Source organism: Gossypium hirsutum, chromosome A08 (assembly GCF_007990345.1).
Source record: "Gossypium hirsutum isolate 1008001.06 chromosome A08, Gossypium_hirsutum_v2.1, whole genome shotgun sequence".
Lineage (NCBI taxonomy): Eukaryota > Viridiplantae > Streptophyta > Magnoliopsida > Malvales > Malvaceae > Gossypium > Gossypium hirsutum.
Window position 1 is genome coordinate 4065821 of NC_053431.1, and position 20960 is coordinate 4086780.

The 20960-nt window shown below is 32.5% G+C and overlaps 4 protein-coding genes and 1 non-coding gene across 5 annotated transcripts; 3 read left to right on the forward strand and 2 right to left on the reverse strand.

Moving 5' to 3' along the window:
- The first annotated feature begins 148 nt into the window (after positions 1-148).
- On the forward strand, positions 149-3966 carry LOC107930455 (transducin beta-like protein 2). Its single transcript, XM_016862128.2, has 10 exons — positions 149-532; positions 868-973; positions 1092-1152; positions 1246-1544; positions 1657-1796; positions 1976-2050; positions 2446-2536; positions 2911-3114; positions 3427-3471; positions 3561-3966. Exons 1-10 carry the CDS (start codon positions 323-325, stop codon positions 3641-3643), a joined length of 1314 nt encoding a protein of 437 aa, XP_016717617.2. The 5' UTR covers positions 149-322; the 3' UTR covers positions 3644-3966.
- Positions 3967-4119: 153 nt separating this feature from the next.
- Positions 4120-4192, reverse strand: TRNAK-CUU (transfer RNA lysine (anticodon CUU)). The gene has a single exon. It is a non-coding gene; the product is annotated as a tRNA-Lys (tRNA).
- Positions 4193-4722: 530 nt separating this feature from the next.
- On the forward strand, positions 4723-8090 carry LOC107930449 (proteasome subunit beta type-1). The gene is made up of 7 exons (XM_016862121.2): positions 4723-4903; positions 5014-5121; positions 6123-6204; positions 6436-6565; positions 6660-6802; positions 6885-6971; positions 7863-8090. The coding sequence occupies exons 1-7, from the start codon at positions 4857-4859 to the stop codon at positions 7935-7937; spliced, it is 672 nt and encodes a 223-aa protein (XP_016717610.2). The 5' UTR covers positions 4723-4856; the 3' UTR covers positions 7938-8090.
- A 1084-nt stretch (positions 8091-9174) lies between these two features.
- Positions 9175-11593, forward strand: LOC107930509 (uncharacterized). The gene has a single exon (XM_016862178.2). It carries the CDS (start codon positions 9356-9358, stop codon positions 11240-11242), a length of 1887 nt encoding a protein of 628 aa, XP_016717667.2. The 5' UTR covers positions 9175-9355; the 3' UTR covers positions 11243-11593.
- Positions 11594-13386: 1793 nt separating this feature from the next.
- LOC107930520 (protein GRAVITROPIC IN THE LIGHT 1) lies at positions 13387-15512 on the reverse strand. The gene has a single exon (XM_016862191.2). The coding sequence runs from the start codon at positions 15330-15332 to the stop codon at positions 13902-13904; it is 1431 nt and encodes a 476-aa protein (XP_016717680.2). The 5' UTR covers positions 15333-15512; the 3' UTR covers positions 13387-13901.
- Between the last annotated feature and the right edge of the window lie 5448 nt (positions 15513-20960).

Below are 20960 nucleotides of genomic sequence, written 5' to 3' on the forward strand. Positions count from 1 at the left end.
ACTAAATTCTAAATGTGTAAACTGTAAAGTGTTACAAATAAAAATTGATGTACTAAATTCTAAATGTGTAAAAAGTATATAGACTTAAAAGAAAAAATTTTCCAAATCTAAATTTCTTTTAAAAATTAAACCGCAACCCGGCACGGCCATGAACGTGGTATTTGTGTTCAATATTGCCAGGTCTTAATTATCATTCGTATTTGATAATCCCAGGCAGCCCCCACCTTTTCTCCATTTCCATTTTCAATACATTCCACTGTAATTGCTATCTTCGATCATTTAAAAAGGCAACACAAGGAACTGACAATACCTTCCCTCGTTAATGGATCCGATTCTCGCAGCCGCGGCACTTTCAGTCGTTCTCGGGGCTGTGATCGCGTTTGTTTTTTTCAAAAGCTACATTCTGAAGCAAAGATCCAATGTCCAGGCCATTTCGGAGCCCGAGCTTCATCCGGATCCCAAAAAGACGTCAAAGCCTCAGCATGTTCCTAAAAAGTATCATTCGAAGCCTCATTCTCATGCCTCTGACAAGGTGATCTCTCCCCCTCTTTTTTTTTTTTCTTATTGCTCTCTTTGATTTTGCGTTACAAATTTCGAAACTGATCTAATTTATGAAACTTGAAGTTTTATTTATTGATTTTACTTCCATTTATATAAATGTAATCCGAAGAAAAAAGAAACTGAATTTCTTAAGCGATTGGCGGTTAGCACCTTGAGTAAGATCACTAAATTCCAGAGTTAGTTTTGATTTACCTCGAAATTTTGCTATTTTTTGTGATATTGCTAGGGTTTAGTCAGGTATTTTAGTATCTATCTATCTATGAAACAGAAACTGAACGAAGAAATGTTTTTCTAATTGTAATGTAGGATCAAAGCAAGCGTCATCATCCATTGGATTTGAATACTCTTAAAGGTCATGCGGATTCAGTTACAGGGATGTGTTTCTCATCTGATGGTCGTAATTTGGCAACTGGTAACGGTTTTGACCTCTTTTGTTTTGTTTTTCCCCTCTCTCTTTAATAGTAACAAGTTTTGTGTATTTATATTCATGTGATATTTCATTCTTAAATTGGTTTATCATCTCTGCACAGCTTGCGCTGATGGAGTGGTTAGGGTATTTAAGTTGGATGATGCTTCAAGTAAAAGTTTCAAGTAAGGATACGGTGACAATGCAGGCTACTGTGTGTGTATATATATATATATTTAACTTGCCGCTTTATCTTATCTTGTGTGGCTGGTGTGCAGGTTTTTAAGAATCAATGTGCCTCTTGGAGGTCATGCAGTAGCTGTGGCATTTGCTGATGATTCTTCTTCTATAGTTGTTGCATCTCAGACTCTGACGGGGTGTTCCTTGTATATGTATGGAGAGGAAAACCCAAAAAAAGGTAGTACTGACTCCAACCAGCAGTCAAAGCTTCCTCTTCCACAAGTTAAGTGGGAACATCATAAAATCCATGACAAACAAGCAATCCTGACCTTAACTGGAGCTACTGCAAGTTATGGAACTGGAGATGGGAGTACCATTATTGCCTCTTGTTCGGAAGGTTTGTGGTGGCGCTCTATCCATATCATTTAATACATTATTAAATAAACTATGAGAAAAGGTAAAACTGTTAATTTGGATGTAAACATGAGTAACTCTTTGTTATTTCATAGGTACTGATATCTTACTTTGGCATGGGAGAACCGGAAAAGTTTTAGGGCATGTTGACACTAATCAGTTAAAAAATACCATGGCTACAATATCACCAAATGGCCGTTTCCTTGCTGCTGCAGCATTCACAGCTGATGTAAAGGTGGAGATATCTAGATTCCCATTACTTGTGATACAATATCAAGACTATGATCAATATTCGGAAATTCTAAAGTTCATCAATTTAATACTCGAAAATTGAAATTGTATATCAACAAAATTTTGCAGAACTCTTGAACTAAGATTGTGTCATGATGAGCATGATGAGATTTACTTTTTCAGATATGGGAGATTGTATATGCCAAGGACGGTTCAGTCAAGGAGGTTTTGAATGTTATGCAGCTTAAAGGGCACAAGGCATGTAATTCCACCCATAGTCCTAAAGATAATGTGCTATCTTCCAATACGTCCATATTGTTCAATTACATCTTTTCTCTCATGTCACAAGTTGCTAGCATCTCTGTTAAGAGGTTTTCAGAAAAATTATGACTAGAGAACGAATACCAGAGGGTTTGACCTTTATGAAGTCTTTTGTTTAGGGTACTTTTTGATGAAAATTTCTGCTCCTAGTTTGAAATATTTTATTGAAATAGAGACCAATTTAAACTTGATGAACTTTTATTGACTCATGCATCTCTTATCTGTTTCTTCTTCACGGCATATTCAGAAGTAATTGCTTTATGACCTTCCTTCAAATTGCTGCTTGTTTCTAACCTTTTTCATTTTTTGTGTTTCTTTTTCTTAATGTCCAGAGTGCAGTGACTTGGTTATGCTTTTCTCCAAACTCAGAGCAAATTATTACAACATCCAAGGATGGTTCAATAAGAGTTTGGAACATCAATGGTCTGTCCGCACCTCTTTGTCTTTCTCCTACTTATTTCACACACGTGCACATACTGGTTTTGACGATGAGAAAATCAATGTTGATGAAGGTTGTTTTCTTTTCCACCTCTAAACTCTTTCAGTCTTTCCTTCCAAACCTAACACTATAAAAGGATCAGTCAGGGTTGGGCGGTGGAAGGAGAAATCGGTACTAATAACCTCCATAAATTTAAAAGACACGATTGGTGTTTGGAAGAAGAGAAAACTTTTCTTTTGTTTTGAAGTTAACTTACAGATTGTTATGCTAAGATAGACTTAGTTTGGTAACAATTTCTATTTCTTGTAGTGGAGTTATTACTTTGTCCCTGCTGACTGTTGTAAATGCTTTGTTGAAGTTCGATACCATCTTTCTGAGGATCCAAAAACTCTGAAGGTGTTTCCAATACCACTTCATGATTCAAGTGGTTCTGCTCTGCACTATGATCGTCTCAGCTTATCCCCTGATGGAAAGATACTGGCAGCAACCCGTGGTCCAACATTGCAGTGGCTATGTTTGGAAACAGGAAAGGTGTTGGATACTGCTGAGAAAGCCCATGATGGTAAATCCTGAGCTGTAAATTTTTATTTTGTTTTATTGCTTTTGCCTATATCCATACCATTTGATCAAATCTATAGAATGATGCTATGCCCCAAGCATTCAGGTTTTCAGGTTCAAATTATTAAACATCATGCATAGTTTAGGTACTCTGTGCTAATGCACTGACAGTGATTATGACCACAACTAAATATCCCCCTCCCAACCCCGATTATATTTCGTTGTAAAGCCTTTGGACCTTATCTTTTTTCCATGTATGATTGATTGATATGGATTATAAAGTTCTATTTGCATTGACTCGAATTGTATGCTGCAGGTGATATCACATGGATTACATGGTCTCCAAAGACTATGCCACTAGGTAAAACATATTTTGGACTTGTGTCAGTTATCTGTAGTTGCTTGTATATTCTTGCAATCACCATTTTTTTTTTTAATTTCAAATTTTAGGAAATGAACAAGTGGTGATTCTGGCCACGGCAAGTGTCGACAAGAAAGTGAAGTTGTGGGCAGCACCGTCAGTAACTTCGTAGTAGTAATCAAATCTTTACATTGCCTGTCAAGGATTTTCATGAGGCCAGGCACAATGCCATTTAGATATGCTAAACAGTAGTGTCAACAACTTGATGTGAGAGAGAGAACATGGCAGGCTGGAATCACGTTAAACCCCAGAAATATGAAATCTTTCATATGTTTTTTGCTTAAATAGTCTTGTGTTAATGAAATTTTGCTTACTTTAGACAATGACACAAGTGTGAATTTGTTTGGTTATTCCTTTTCTTTTTCCCCCTGAATAGTCTGAACTATGGATTTCCTTGGTTAGAAACAGGATCATACCTAAAGTATTGCCAGCCAATCGGTTCATGTTTATGAATTATAAGCAATTCATTTTCAATTTAACGTTTTTGCATTGGGGATTATAAGGCGTTTAAAGGTGAGTTAAAGCCCGTCCACTCGCCAGCGGTAACAAGCAAAACTGCTGTTGTTTTAGAGGGAAGAAAAAATAGAACGCCCACCGTGGGGCTCGAACCCACGACCACAAGGTTAAGAGCCTTGCGCTCTACCGACTGAGCTAGACGGGCTTGTTGAAACTTCATTCACCATAAAGTTTGTTAAGCGTTTAACAAGCTTTAATTACTTTTTCATTTCTTCTCCTCGAAAGATGTTTATTTATTTGTAACAAAATGCTGACTTCCGCCCGTAAACCACCTTACTAAATCCTTACCTGATACCTTTTATTATACGAACTGAATTGTATCAAATTAATGGTCGTAAAATTAAATAGATTAATTAGTATTTCTACTATTAAATTTTTTTAATAGAATTAAGTGTTTAAAAAAATGACATCAAAATTATTTTATTTTTCCAATTAAACTTTAAAAAAAATTATTTATAAAATTTTAATAAATATTAATTTTGTTAAACACTAAATGAATTTTTCTTAAATAATAAATAGTAACCTCGTTAAATTAATAATAAATAAATTAAATTAGTCCATTTAATAGTATAAAAACTGAATTAATAATATTTTTATAATAAAGGGACCTATAAAGGTACTTCCACCCTTTATATTGTTTTTGGGCCTGTATGGGCCTAAACCCTAACCCATAATACTGATAATATAAAATGCCTGCATTTCTTCTTGGCAAAGCTAGAGTTGTTTTAAATCTGTGAGTAAAGGAGATTAAATTTCTTTAATTTTTTTCTCTTTGTTGACCTAAATCTCTTTTATTTGCTTCTTTCACCATGACCAAGCAGCAGGCTAACTGGTCTCCTTACGACAACAATGGAGGGTACCTTCTTCTTTTCTATAGCAACCAATAAAATATGTTTTTTTTTCTTCTTTTTCGATTGCGTTGTTTATTGAACATTATTGTTGTGTTTTTTTCATGGAAAATTGCAGATCTTGCGTTGCGATCGCTGGAGCTGATTACTGTGTTATCGCCGCCGATACTCGAATGTCAACCGGTTACAATATACTGACCCGAGATTACTCCAAAATATGTAAACTGTATGTTTCTTTAGTCAGTCCCTTTGTTTTTTTAGGTTAACTTGAAATGATTGGAACTGGTAGGAATTTGGAGTAGAAAGTAATAGTTTTTCGGTTGTTTTTAGTTGCAGAAGAAAGAAGAATGAATTTTTTTTTTTGCTGCAATTAACATGTTTATTAAGTTTTAGTCTTGTAAAACTTCCTGGCTAACGTTAAGTATGAGGGATTTGGCAATTGACACTTTATGGAGAGCTTAAGGATTTGGTGAAATTTGCTAAGGTAGATTTTAGAACCAGTGTAAATTGGACTGTAAAGCACGTACAAGTGTTACATTTATGATTATTTCTCAAATCCATGAATTTGTTGGATGTCTATTTAGTAATGAATTTGAAATTCCTAAATAATTTTTATGAATTTGACACATTTGTGTTTTTATACTTATTCAAATATGTATGATATTGAATCTCTACTAATTTATTCTTAATTTATGCATTTCATTGTTATAATTTATATAGCAAATGAAATCCAAATTCAAAAGTACAAATTAATGTTCCCAAATATACCATAAAGAAATTGTTGGTAATATTTAAAGTAGTTTTGACTCTAATGGTTGAAAGGGTCTTGGCACTTGATTCTCTTTCTGGTTAACATAACGGAACAGGAATTGGTGAGTTTTCCGGCTCTTATGTTTGATGGTTGTTTGAGTCATATCATTAGTGTTATGGAACTCTAGAGGAGAGCATTATCAAGTTTTCCATAACCAAATAGTTGAGAAGGTAAAGGAAAAATATATGGCATAGTTTTATTGTTCTCCTCCGTTAGATCAAGATCTTTGGTATTCATTTGGAAGACAGACAGTTAATCCATAGATAATGGGACTTTTGGTGCATCTTAATGTTTTAAAGCAAGTGTTAATGGAGATGGGAAGAGGTGGGAATAATTGACTGTAATGCTTGATTTTATTTATGTTTTCGGTTTTTTTCTTTCCGGGGTTTCTTATTATTGTCTCTTTGACATTGCAGTGCAGATAAATGTGTCATGGCATCCTCAGGATTTCAAGCTGACGTGAGGGCTTTACAAAAGCAACTGGCAGCTAGGCACTTGGTAAGGTTTCACCTTTCAAAGATATGATGTGGTACTTGTTTTGAGCAGAAATGTTGACTTTACGTGAACTTTTAACTTTTAACTGTACTACAATCATTTCAAATGAAAAAGGCATGTAATTTTGATGTAGCATAGACATTTGAAAACCAAATTATGATTATAGTACTTGTAAACTTATGCTGCATCTAATATAATGTATATATAATTTTAATGGCGCTCCCCAAAATACAGATTTATCAGCATCAGCACAACAAGCAAATGAGCTGCCCTGCAATGGCTCAATTGCTTTCCAACACACTTTATTACAAGCGTTTCTTTCCTTACTATTCTTTTAATGTTTTGGGTGGCCTTGATAACGAAGGTACTCTGCTTTGAGCCTCAGTTTTCTACTTTTAACTTTTAAGCCTTTCTTTTTATCTGAATATGAATTAATATTCTTTATCTTAAACCATTAGGAAAGGGTTGTGTCTTCACATATGATGCTGTTGGTTCCTATGAGAAGGTTGGATACAGTTCTCAAGGTTCTGGTTCAACGCTCATCATGCCGTTCTTGGATAACCAACTGAAGTCTCCCAGTCCTCTTCTATTGCCTGCCCAGGTATGCTCCCAATTTTAATTACTTCATGTGATGTTTCATTTATACTTTACATCTTTTTCATCTCAAACCCACGGCCTTGCAGGATGCTGTTACTCCACTTGTGGAAGCTGAAGCTATTGATTTGGTAAAAACTGTTTTTGCATCTGCATCCGAGAGAGATATATACACTGTAAGTTCTAATTCATTTAGTTTCTATAAGCGGTAAACTTAGGAAGGCTATTCTAGTGTGGTGTTGCTCCAACTCTTAATTTTCTTGAAGTATCCGTTTCTAACACTTTTTTTGCCTTGGGTATGGGATGTGACCTTCCAAACACATGGAAAAAGATAGAAATATTGAACATCCAATGTGGGATACATACTTGCATCTGACACTCATACCTGAGTCCAAATAACGAGTTGAGGCCACAGTATTGATTACTACTGTCTCAAAAGCCAAACCAAGTCTGCTTTTAATTTATTCTGTTCCCTTCTATTGCTTCCTTTCGTGTGCTTAGAAGATTTCAGTTAGATCCCTCTTAAGAATACCTTTTGTTGATTTTTGATAAAGGTGCATTAAATTTTGGCTTTTTTTTTGTCATATGATTTGGGCTTAAAGAATGTTTGATTTATAGAGAATCACAAAAGCATTCCATTCTTATTTCATTTTTCTTGAAGTACCCATGTCTAATACAGTTTTTACCTTGGGGCTATGGGGGTATGATCTCAAAGGGCCCTTCAAATATATGTAAAAAGTAGAAAAACTAACATATTCATGTGGAATACATACCCGTACTCAATACTTGCACTCGAAGTTGAGTAAACATGACATGATCCTCCAAAGATCCTTTTGATACATGAAAAGGAAAAAAAAACTTAGACAATACCCATTTTCAACACTCATACCTGAATTCAAGTAACATCTCCCTTTTTTGTTGTTCTAGTCTTGGCTTTTTCTAGATATCATAATGATCTGGGGCATGAAATTTCATTCTCATATTTTCTACATTCTAGTTACTCAGTAATAACAACTTTCTCTCCTCTAGCACTTCTTTTTAAAAAGTTTTTCATGGATGTTTGACAGGGAGACAAACTCGAACTTGTTATCATAAATGCAGCTGGTATCCGCCGGGAATACATGGAACTTAGGAAAGATTGATTAATCTCCATTCTCCAAAATGGGTTACCACCTCTTATAGCTGTGTGAGTACTTGAAATTGATGGAATGACTCTTACAATGTGTCTGATGCTTTTACTGCAACTATTTCCTTGCATTTGGATACTTTAAAATATGCATTGCAGTTGAATTTTATCTTCCGTCTGTTAGACGAAAATAGTCTTTCATGGATGGTATGTTGCATGACTAGTCTTTGGTGTTCTAATTTAACTCCAAAATTATTTCCACTTTTGATTCATCCATCCTATCAGTCTTTTTTGACATATAAAAAAGATGAATTAATCCTTTATTAATTACTTATTTTATTTATTTTTGTTATAAAAGGCTAATAAAAATTTAAGTAGTTATAAAATTGTTTTTAATTATTAAATTAAGTTATAAATGATATCATAGTCTGATATAACATGTATTTAAGTTTATTTCTTAAAAAAAAGGCCATAAATGATAATTATATCTTCTTTTTGCCTCTCTTTTTCTTTTTTAATTATTTTTTTGTAAATACATATTAAATAACTTAATTTTAATTAAATTATATATATTAAGTTTGAGATGAATTAAAGTTTCCTTTTATTTAATTAATATTAATAAAAAAACTAAATAAATTTAATAGATATAATTGAATTAAATATGCGTTTAGAATACTTAATACTACTTGAAGTCAAATATAATTTAATTTTATAACACCTTAATATAATTTTAAAATCAAAGACAAAGGCATAAATTTTGTTAGAGGGAGCAAAGATGTACTAAAAAAATATAATTTTTAAAATGATTAAAATTTATAAGTTTCCCGTCGATCAAGAGTTGGCGTCCTAAAGCTAAAGATTTAAATTTTGAAGAGAGCCTCATTTGATTTTGAATACGGGAGTTCTCCCCTGTTTAATTCATTACTTTAATAGAGGAAAATAAAACGAAAAAATACAGGATAAATAATAACAAATATATTTATGAACATTTAATTTGACAAGTAAAGTTGATTGAAATATAATACGAGGTATCCATGAGAAGTCTTTTTTCCAATTATCATATGCTAGATTCTATACGCAATTTGAATTTGAATCTAGTTTTTGGTGATTTAATTTTAATATATACTATTTTATTAGTAAAAAATTCAAATATAAATTATTAAAATATAATTTAAGATAAATAAAAATGATTATTTTGATAATTTATTTTTTTATTTATTTACTTTAAATTAAATGGGTTGTGGAGTGGACGACAAACATGGTCTCCAAGAGAGTAAAGGCAAAAAGATTATATTTTTTATTTAAAATTTAAAAAGTTTTCCGTTTTAAGGGGTATTAGATAGAGAGACAGTTGAGTACCGAAAATGTGAGATAGATAGGGAGGGAGTGAAGAAAAACACGAACCTACTGCTCCCATCATCTCATCTCCACCCCATGAATCCCCGCAAAACCGAACCCGATCTCTTTCACCACCACCACCCTGATCTCTCCCCACTTCCTCCCCACCACCCTCACATCATCCTTCCTTCTCAATCTCAGCCCTCCATTTCTTCCCCCCAAGTCCTACTCTTCCGTCCTTCTTCCCCCGCCCATTCCTCCTCCGACAACGACGACGTCCCCGCCGATTCCCGTCAAATCTCTTCTCAGCCCCTCGGCTACCACAACATTAGCCCTGAGCATCACATTTCCTCTCAGTTCTACACTTTCAACGCCGACTCCCATTCCCTCATGATCCGCTGCATCCGCGAGCATCGCTTGGCCACTCCCGCTGAGATCCGAGCTGCTACGCCGCGTTCCGTCCTCAAATCGTGGCGGGCCGTGTGGAAGGACCGCAACGAGGACACCGCTTACCTCACCGCTTGGAAGCGGATCCAAGACAAGCTCACCGCGCACGTGGATCACGATTCCGGTAATGAATTCATTTGCTTCAAGAACAATTCTAGTCAATTCGTTTCACATATTAATCAATGGCAAGAAATCGTTATGAGTTTCCACAGCGACGCTGATTTGAAACACTTAGGTCTGAAGGAAACAATTGAGAGGATTAAACAAGTGTGGACTGTAGGTGCTAAGTTCTATGGAATTCCAGAGAGTTACATTAGGGTTTGTGTTGCAGCTTGCCCCGTTTGCAATGCATCCTCCGGGTCTGCTTCCAGGAGTAGTAAACGAAGACGATTTGAGTACACCGAGTCCTTTGACGTGCCTGCAAAGGAGGTGCCTCATAGATTGCAGCAATTGGCTGCGAAGTACAAGGTTGTGCTCTGTATTAGACAGAAATATATTAGGTATAAGCCTTTTATGGCCGAGGTGAAAGATTATGCTTGTCATCGAGCAGGGGAGCCTACAGGAAAGAAGTCAAGAATCTTGAAGAGGGAACCTTATGCCTCTAAGAGGTGCGGTTGTGGATTTAGGATTAGGGCAATAGTGCCAATTGCCAATTACAATGAGAAGGATAAGACTTTTGTCTATCAAGAGGAAGGGATGGCAGTGTTTAAGTTGTATGCAGTGCATTCTGGACATGAGCCTGGGCCACTGGATGGGAATGCAAGGATTATGCATCGTGTTGTCGGACATAAGGGAGGGTTTTTCATGGATCAAGATATTGTTTATGGAGTGAGTGAGGATTTGGATAGTGAGGGTTTTGGATTGATGGGGAAGGAAGATGAAGAGTTGCATCTTGCTATTTTGCGGCAGGTGCAGGAGTTGAGAGCGGAAATTGGGTTGTTAGAGGGGAGGATTGACAAGATTCCCCATCAGTTGTTAGGTTCAGTATCTAGGGAGCTGTTTGATGTTTTGAATAAAGTTAGAAGTTTGGGTGAAGAGGGTCCAAAGTCGATGGAGTTGCTTTCTGACAAGCCTCATTCAGATGACCTGTTGGTAGGGGAGAATGATTTAGCTCACTGGAGTGATCACCATGATCAGATATACGTTGATGGCAAGGATGCAGAATTGATTGAAGACGATGAAGACAGTTTTGGAAGGACGCTTGGTGATGTTGTTCCTTGGGACCAAATGCGGACAGATTGTAGGAGTCCAAAGGATCTGATAAGCGAGCCTTGTAAGACAGATAAGTGGTTGAAATGTGCCGATTTCGACGAGAAGAGCATTCTTGTCTGTGAAGATACTAAACTAACCAAGCCCATGAGACACGATGATGGCATAGTGACAGATGTAGGTCTTGTTGGCCTTCAGGTTGATAGTTTCTACCAAGAAAACCCTAAATGGTATGAATCTCCTTGTGAACTAGATTCAAACACGGATTGTGGTGACAGTGGATTTAGACATGGAGAGATTGTGTCGAATCTTGAAGAGCCAGGTTAACCCACTCTAACATGATCATCAATTTATATTGTCCCTTCGTCCCGTATCCCAGCCAGCACTGGATTGTACATTTATGTATACCGAAATTTGGAGCTTATGACATGCTTTTAGGTGTCTTCTGTTGTGTGTGGTTTCTGTAAAGTATGTAGCCATTTAGGGCTTTACTGCACATACCTATATATATTACTTTTTGTTAACCATGTTGTGAACATCCATGATTTTTAGCTGGGTTCCTCCTAAAAATGGACCCTAGTGACTGAACTGTTGTCATCACCCTCTCTTTTAGATTCTTGTCTATATCATGTTCAAACCTTTTCATCTTCTCCATATTATGACATGAATGTTTCTTTCTATCCTCTTCCATATCATCTGTATCTTTGCTTGAAAGCTCATTAGTCATTACCAATTTATATTGGTTCGTATCACCGACGCTGGTGGTTACTATCATCCCCTTGTGTTATTGTGATTCACACCATTGATTATCTGTGAATGCTTCAGGTTTATCATGCACTCTATAGGAATCTTTGCAGAATGGGTCGAGATTTGATTTAATCAAGGAATCTTGTGTTTTGCTTACCACTCTTGATTTATTTCTTTTTACCTTGCTATACTGAGTAGTTTTCTCTTCTACAAATAATAATATGCTTACTATATCAAAGTTGATCATATAGAATTTAGGATTTTTTTGTGTTGTTGTTAACTACAAAGTGACTGTCAGAACTATGACCTTGTAAATAAGAAGATAATGCACTTCAACGCATTCGAATTTACGTTCTCCTGTCAATCGATTTTTATTTTTAAGCTTTTGCATGATTTCAAACATTAAAAAAAAAATGCCTTTATTTAACATTCACTTCATACAAGTATCCTTAATTAAAAATAAATAAAAATTCTCGTACAAGTATCTGACACTCATGAAGTATCATCTCCATCCTCACAAAAGGTATTATGTGGTTCAACTTCTTTCAAAGCTTTTCCGTACACGAGAGAAGAATGAATACTTCTACAAAAATAAAAAAATCACGGCAACATGGCTCAAGAGGCAGTAAAAGAACTTTTCACTTCCTCTCAATTTCGAAATTGAACAAATTAAATTAGAGTAATTTAATTTTATTAATTTTAAAAATAAACAACTAAGAATAATTAATCACAATCTTAATGTTTTTCATCAATTGTACATAATTTTAATTGATAAAATAATAAACTTAGTCTTAAAGTTTACAAGCTTTATCAATTTTATCTTAAATTAATAAATTTATTCTGTAACACTTGTGTAAATATAGAAGCTGAATTTCTTGAACTTTAAAAAATTAAGACCAAAGTATATGTACATTGAAGGCTAAATTTGTTATTATACTAATTAAAATTGTGTACAAGCGATAGAAGACATTAATGCGGTGATTAATTAGCCTTAATTGCTCACTTTAAAAATTGATATGGACTTAATTACTTCAATTTTTTTGAGAGAGATCAATATGCTCAATCTTAAAATTTAGAGAGACTAGAGTGGTTTTTTTTACCATCAAGATGCCAAAGGATTCCAACAATGAGATAATGAAAAAAGACCTGCAAGAAACTATATTGTAAAAGGGAAAACGCTAATGACATGGTTTTTTCATAAATCTAAAAGTATGCAACAAAGTAACATTTATGCATAGTGCCTAGAAGTTTGCATAAAAAAGACCTTCCGATTCTAGTCGAAACCGGAGCAAAAGCAATGAAGAATCTGATCGTATCATCGCAAATTGCAACCGAATCAAGTGCAGAATCTGTTCCACACCAATCATCAGAAAAAAAGGCAACAAAATACCAGAATATGCATCGCTAGATGTACCTCTTGGAGCAGAGTAGATACCATACATACTACTGCATTTCCATAATTAGAACCACATTACAAAATCAGTTATCGCGGAATTGAAGTTCAAGCACATTTCTTTTACAAAACTAGAGATTCGAGCATACAGTCCAATTAAACAATATACCATCTAAAGAACAAAATGAAGATTATTTGCTCTCATCAGATCAAAGAAAAGGTAATATGCAAAATGCATTGAAAGAAAAGCAAATAAAATGCAGGGATCACTATGATCTAAGAAGGTTGGGTCATCCATGCCAACATAAAGCCATTAAAGAACTCGACCACATTTAAGTAGCAAATGCAAGTTTGCTTTAAACATATTTGCTTTAATCAAAGACACAACTTGGAGGGGAATAATACAAAGTTCCTAGCACTATAAGCAACAATTATGTAGATACACATTTGGTGTAGTATTTTTTCTTGTGTCAAATTAAAGTCATTTCTACATGGACTCACACACGAATCGTAAAAAAGAAGAAAAATTCACAACCTCGATATGTGCTTAAGTTTCAGAAGATGGCTAAAAAAGCTGCCTTACAGCAGTCACTCCCTCGAGCTCAGTAAAAAGTCCAGCAGCAGAGTTAGTATACAGTACGTGTTTACACAATAGGGACTTTCTTGAGGATCAAGACAGCTACTAAAACGGGAACTTTGATCTTTCAGGTTCTGGGGTTAATGACAAAACAGTTTATCTACAATCCGGGACCTTCAAGGGTTGCACCCGAAGATTCAAACCGAAATAACCTTTGCTCCGAAGATTGATTATAACTTAGTTCTCTACATGGTGCAATATTTGAGCAACTAGTCTTTACATTTTGACCCACCTAGATAGACCTGTGACTGAATCACAGTCCTTCCGATTTTGAACCCTGGAACCACTGTGAACCCCACTTTCACCTTAGTTTCCCCGGGCAAGTTATCTCTCTTGCTGACATCCTCCATGTATACCATCGAAAAATCGAGTCCTCTTTCAACTTGAAATATATCCACCACGGGTTCAAATGAAAAGGCCAGCTTATGAAGTGTCCATATGGAACTAGCCATGCAAACAAATGACTCATAGAATTCGCTCAATGACCGCCACGAATTCAGCACTGCTTCATTTCTATCCAAATTGCTGAAAATCGATGACTCCATGGTGGGATGAATAAGGTCTTGATACTTCTTCTCACAAAACCTTGAGAATTCACAGCTTTGGTTCCTACTTAGTAACTCAATGGGGTTGCTGAATATGTGTTCGAGCAATTGCTTCAATGAACAAGTACCCTTATTCCCATTACATAGAGCTTCGTTTTTTATCAAACTGAAACCTTCAGAATCGAAACCTCGAAACATCCCCAAACAAACATATGATAGAAAAGCAAATCTAGTGTGCCCTTTCTTAGCATAATCAATATCAGGATAAATCGAATTAGCAACCAAATCAAGATCCCACCCAGCTTTTCTCATCAAACCAATCAAAATCTTACTGAACTTATGAGTTGCTCTGCAAGCATCATGCAAAACGGAATGAAATACCCTAACAGTTAAAAGAACATCACAAGCTGAATTGAGGTTACCAGATAATATCTTGGACAATTTGGTGTTACCCCATTGAATCTCAGTTAATTTCTTCCTCAAAACCGAGACTTCATTGTCTTTTTCATCAATCTCTTCTTGCAATCGGTTCGAAACCGTTTCCAAACTCCTCAACTTGCTTTGATTCTCTTGCACTTGAGCTTCCAAGCAAGGCCCGAGAGACGACCCGACTTGGAAACTCGGATTCTTCCGCAATTCCCTGTAAAAACGCTTCAAATCGGACAATCTTTGGAGATGAGAAACCAAAGCTCTATCAGCTGCTTTCACGCTTTCCTCCACGAAGGGCACCTGCGAGGTTTGTAACTGAATATAGGAAGCTTCAAAGGAAGAAACAGCAGCAAAAACAGAAGAAACCAAGCATTCAGCGATCTGGGTATCGATAGTTCCACGTTTGGAACCGTTATTCATAGAGGAAGAAGAATTGGGCGGTGGGTCAGGCTTGATGACGACGACTTTTTGGTCGGTGATGAAGTCTTCAGCGGAGTCGAGGAGGGAGAATCCATCGGAGTCTGAAAGGTGGCTGCCGTTGTTGTGATTGTCTTCATCGGCGAAGAACTCGAAAGTTTTGGTCTTGAAAGCCAAAGCGAATTTTTGAAACATTTCAGAGATTTGAGGGGGTTTAATGGGTGTTATTGGAGCTTCATAGCCGTTCATTTCTGTAATACAAATGGCAATGAAAAAGGGAAAGGTTTCTTTTTTAACTTGGTTTTTTCCCTTTGCTCTGCCTCTGGGTTTGTTGATGGAAAGTGGGCAAATGCTTCTTTGCTTTTGGATTTTTGTGCTTTGGATGCCTTCAAAGTAAGGTATGTATGAACTCCAAGCTCTACACAAATCTCATTGTTTTCACAACTGGTATCCTCATTTTTTAATAAAAAAAATCTTATAATTTTAAATTTTTTATAAATTTTGTTTATAATTTTAGTAATTTTTTACTAATTTTAAAATTTTAAAATAACTTAATTAATTTTTTTTAACTTGTTGCTAAGGTCATTTTGATTCTTTAGCCTTCATAGTTTAAAAATTTTCTAATTTACTTTTAATAAAAAAATAGGGGTTAAATTAAATAAATTTATAAAAGTTGAAGATTAAATTTATTATTATACTTTATATATAAATACTAAATTTTACTCAATGTTTTTAATAAAAAAACTAAAATGTAAATCAAAATATAACACTTACTTTTAACTAAGAGAACTTTTTTTTTTGGTAGAAATGAAATAGGTGAAGCCTAAATACAATAAAAGCTAATTACTACTTAATTCCAAAAGAATACTTGAACGATATATTCTTCTAAGAAAATCTTGTTCTAAGACGGTGGTTCTTCAAATATCACTAAATGATCAATATCATTATTAATTATCTTAGTTAAGCGATCCGCTACTTTATTATTTGTTCTATGGATACTCCTGAAATTTACTCTATAATCTTTGAGACATAAATCATTAATCATCTGAACTTCAACAACATTACTAATTGTTGTAAGTCTGATTTGAATAATCTCCATAAGCAAAGCATTGTCACTCTCCGATTCAACTTATCTAATCCCTTTGTCCCAAGCTAGTCTCATACCCATCAACATTATGTAATGTAAGAGTTGAAACAATATTTTTATAGTTTTTAAAAGAATTAAAATAAAATTTGATATTTTTTTAGTATCAAATTATAATTTTATCATGTATAATATTAAAATTTAAGTTAAAGGGGCTAAAACATAATTTTCCCCCTACATATTTTTTGGTTTTCACCTCGTACGAATCTAAATTGATTGGACCTTGAAACTAATGAATTAGAATTGATTCGAATGTGAAATTATTTACACTTTTAAAAAAAATGAGTTAAAAATAATCTGAACCTGAATGATTTATTAATTTAAAAATATATAAAAATATTGAAGGTTAAAAAATAATATTAATACTGTCAAATAAATAAAATTTTTCAACATAATAAATTATAAATAAATATATTTTTAAATAGGACTATAATATAAATAGATAGATTCAATTGCACTAATAAGTGTTAGATGCAATAGTATAAGTTATATTGTAATTTTATAAAAAAACAAAATTCGAATTTGAAGATATATTGTTGAAAGTGACAACTATGAATCTTGAACATAAATTATAAAACGGACATAAAGAAAAATTCAAAAGAAATTGGAAGTAAAATATCTATACTAAATTTTGTGTAAATAAAAAATATTTAATTTTTTTGTCAAAGGGTAAATTATAAAATATCTATACTAAAGTTAATTATTTGCATTAATATTAATTTTTTAATTATTAAATAAATAGCTGATTGAGTCTTAGCTTGATTATCATGAGTACTGTTGCCAATGCAGTAGGACATGAGTTCGAATTCGCTGAAGCGTATTATCTTCCTATTTATGAGTTGGGGAGGGGATATGGGTAATTTTAAGCATTGTGTCGAAAAGAACAAATATGATCAGCACCTATTATTTATTACTAAAGATATAACTATCCATTTGAGTTATTTTGTCTTTGTAAAAAGACATAAAAACTCTTGTAAATAGGAGTCAACTTTTATTTATAAAGCACACTCAAAAAATATATAAAAATAAAGTCTTTATATTCTCCCACCATTTATTATATTTCTAGATTGTTCTATAAATAATTACTATAGAATTTTTTTATAGAAATTTATATTCTTGTTATGCTTTGCACACCAAAATATATATAGGGACAAATAGAACTTTAAAAGAAAGTGACATTGATACACGAATTGAAAGTTTTATTAATTTTTTTATAAATTTATTGTTGTTCCTACACACCATCTTTAGTTTTTTTTTTAATAATCTCATTATAAATTTTAATTATATTTGTTCTTTTTGATATAATGCCTAGAACTACCAATAATACCTCCTTAACCCATAAATAGAAAGATAATACGTTTCAATTAGAGGTGATCATGGGCCGGGCCGGGTTCGGGCCGGGCCAAGATAAAATTTTAGGCCCATCTACTAGGCCCCGGCCCGGCCCGGCCCGGCCCGAAATATCGGCCTAAAATTTTGTCTAAGCCCGGCCCATATTAATTTTTTTTCTTATTTTATTAAATAAAAAAATTAAAAATATAATAAATCAAATATATTTAAAAACATAAAAACAAATATTAAAACAAATAAAAATAATACTAAAACAATTCTTAAAACAATACACAAATTAACAATATAATAAAAAATAGTTATATTAAAAATTTAAAATAATTTAAAAAATAAAAAAAAATATATATTAATATATAATTCGGGCCGGGCCGGGCCCGGACCAAAAAACTCTTACCCGAGGCCCGGCCCGTTTTCTAAACGGGCCTTGTTTTTTTGCCCAAGCCCATTTTTCGGGCCTATATTTTTACCCAAACCCTCCCATTTTTCGAGCGGGCCTTCGGGCCGAGCCGGACCGCCCGGCCCATGATCAGCTCTAGTTTCAATGCACTCGAACCCATATTTTCTTATATTAACAATAATATTCATGCCAATAAAATAAATTCAAAATCATATTTAGTTTTATATTGAAAATTATTAGTTAAAATTTTGATTGAAAAGAAAATTCTTGGAATTATAAGAAAAAATCCATGGAGTATGCTTTATGCCAAAATAACTTACCATGCTTTAATTTCTTTTCAACGTGTTACAAGTCTATGATTCTGATTTTGCTTTTTGGAATTTTCTTAATAGAATACTTTTTGGTCATTTTTTTAAGAACTTGAAATTAAGATGTTACTTTTTATATATATATTTACAATTTTTAAGCTTCCACTTAAGAGGAAAATCGATTTCTCTTAAGCTTCTATAAAAATTAGAATACTTGGGCAAAAACTTTCAGGTAGACTTATTATCTGTTAGATTATCTGTTCTATTAGATCTGAAGGTCTGTTTGAAAAGTGAAAGAATTTGAATAAAAATATATATCAAAGGGTCTGTTTGTTTATATGTAAAAGATTTTACGAAAAATATTTCATAGAAAATAGTTTGCTTAACAAAAAATGACTTAAAGTTAAAGGTAAAATAAGCCTTTTTTTCTGTAAAACGACTTACCCTTTTGAAAAGCGTAAGTCATTTTTTCGGAAAAGAACTCATCTATAGATATTTTTATTTTTATTTTTAAAAACATTTAAAATATTATATTTTTTAATAGTATTAAACATACATATTTAATTATTTATATTTAGTCATATAATAAATTATTAATATAATTTATTAAATAATAAATTATTTAATATTTCAATTTTATTTTAATAATAAATTTTAAATAATATTATTCACATATTATTGGAAATATTTAATATTAATATTTTAATAATAAATATTTATTACAATTATAAATATATTAATAATAAATATTTTGTAGTATAAATGTTAAAATATGTCATAAGTCTATGTACACTTCACAAATTTGTAATTTAACCTTTGTATTTTTATTTTCAAGAATTTAATCTCATTGCGTTTTAAATCTAAAAATCAAGTCCAATTGTCGACATCGTTAATTTTTTTTGTCAATTTTGTTGATGTTTCATTTTTAAATAAAAAATACTTAGTAGTCATGTAATTAAAAAATGACGTTGTAATGAATCTAAATTTAACATAATATTTTTAATATATGCAAAAACAATGTAAAATTTAAAATTATAGATAAAAATAAATTCAATTAAACAATAAAAAAAAGAAAATCTCAAATGTATATTTGTTTAATTGAAAACAACTTTTATAAAATATTTTTAAGAAATCTAGCAAACAACAAAAAATATTTTACACAGATTCATCCAAACACCATAAAATATTAGCTTTTTCAGAAAAGTAAATAATTTTTCAGAAATCATTTTCCGGAAGTCATTTTCAGTGAAACAAACGGAGCTTAAGAAATGAATTTGGACAATAAATAAAGGTTGTTTTCTAAACAAGTTGGGCCTCGAGTAGGATTTTTTGACTTGGGCCCAACTTGAATTGGCCTAAACTTTCTTTCTTTTTTCTCCTACTGTTTTGCTGTTATTTCGTTATTTTATTGTTACTGTATCTCCTTACTAAGTTACATCTCTTTTAGTTACATCTCTTTTAGTGTTATTTAAGTATAAATCTTTTTAATGTATTTTCAATTTGTTGAGAAATATTGTTTTTAATGTTTTTAGTGTATTTGATGTATTATAAATTTTTAATTTATTTTTATATAAAAATAATTAAAAAATTTAATACCGACAGGCTGGGACGAGCTTAAGATTAAAATTTTTAATCTAAATCGGATTTGGACAGAATTTTAAGCTTACTTTTAGACCGGACAAAACCCGAACTTAAAAAATGGACCTAAATCTTTTGCATCGGCCCGATTCATAATCAATTCTACTCTCGTACAGCTACTACAAAATGTTTTTCGAGACACGAATCTTTGGGTTTATCATCGTCAATACAATCTTCTTTCTAAGCTAGTTTAATCACAAAAGTTAAACAATAAAAAATAATAGAGATAATCAATGAAATTAACTAATAGCATAAGATCTGGAGCGAATAGGAAGAAATTCTGTAAATATAAAAGGTTAAATTTATTAAAATATTTAAAATTAAAATTAAATTAATAGAATAAGTGAAAAATGATTTAACGAAGGATGACCAAGATGAAAACAAATGAAATTTTGTGTAGTTTAACTGCTAAAATAGAAACACACTAATATTTAAGTGATTGATTGTACAATTTACCCCAAAATTTATACAACTTAAATAACAATTTACACCTATGTTAACATATCTTTATCATAACAAGTTAGAAAACGAAACCAATTGAACAAAATTTGGTTAAAGTATCTAGGAGCTTTTTTTATTATAGGTATGGACAAAATTGGTTTTGTATTATTAAATAGATTAATTTAGTTTTTTTATTATTAAAAATTTAATTAAATATAAATTGTAATAAAATTAATATTTATTGTATAAAAATATATTGAAAATTGTTATTTTACAATTGTAATTTAATTTTGAACAATATTTTATTTACAGAAGTATAAAAACTTTAAAAATATTAATTATGTTCTATTCAGGTTTGATCTTATTTAATTTTTTTTAATAATAGAATACTTAAATTGATCCATTTAATAGTAGAACTAATTTAATCTCGTCCTTGACTTCTCAACTACATTCACATATTTTCATATGTTTATATAAAATAAAGGGTAAATTCCACTAAAGGTCACTTTAAAATAAGATTTATCCTATTTTGGTCACTTTAATTTTTTTCTCAATTCAATCACTTTAAAGAGTAAACAAAATGCCATGTGTCGTCATTC

Excerpts from the sequence above, each read along its gene's own strand:
- LOC107930520 (XM_016862191.2), bottom strand. The coding sequence starts at position 15,332 with ATGAACGGCTATGAAGCTCCAATAACACCCATTAAACCCCCTCAAATC.
- LOC107930509 (XM_016862178.2), top strand. The coding sequence starts at position 9,356 with ATGAATCCCCGCAAAACCGAACCCGATCTCTTTCACCACCACCACCCT.
- LOC107930449 (XM_016862121.2), top strand. The coding sequence starts at position 4,857 with ATGACCAAGCAGCAGGCTAACTGGTCTCCTTACGACAACAATGGAGG. Across the intron at positions 5,122-6,122 it reads TACTCCAAAATATGTAAACT|TGCAGATAAATGTGTCATGG; the intron begins GTATGTTTCTTT and ends TTGACATTGCAG. Across the intron at positions 6,205-6,435 it reads AACTGGCAGCTAGGCACTTG|ATTTATCAGCATCAGCACAA; the intron begins GTAAGGTTTCAC and ends CCCAAAATACAG.
- LOC107930455 (XM_016862128.2), top strand. The coding sequence starts at position 323 with ATGGATCCGATTCTCGCAGCCGCGGCACTTTCAGTCGTTCTCGGGGCT. Across the intron at positions 533-867 it reads ATTCTCATGCCTCTGACAAG|GATCAAAGCAAGCGTCATCA; the intron begins GTGATCTCTCCC and ends ATTGTAATGTAG. Across the intron at positions 1,797-1,975 it reads CATTCACAGCTGATGTAAAG|ATATGGGAGATTGTATATGC; the intron begins GTGGAGATATCT and ends TTACTTTTTCAG.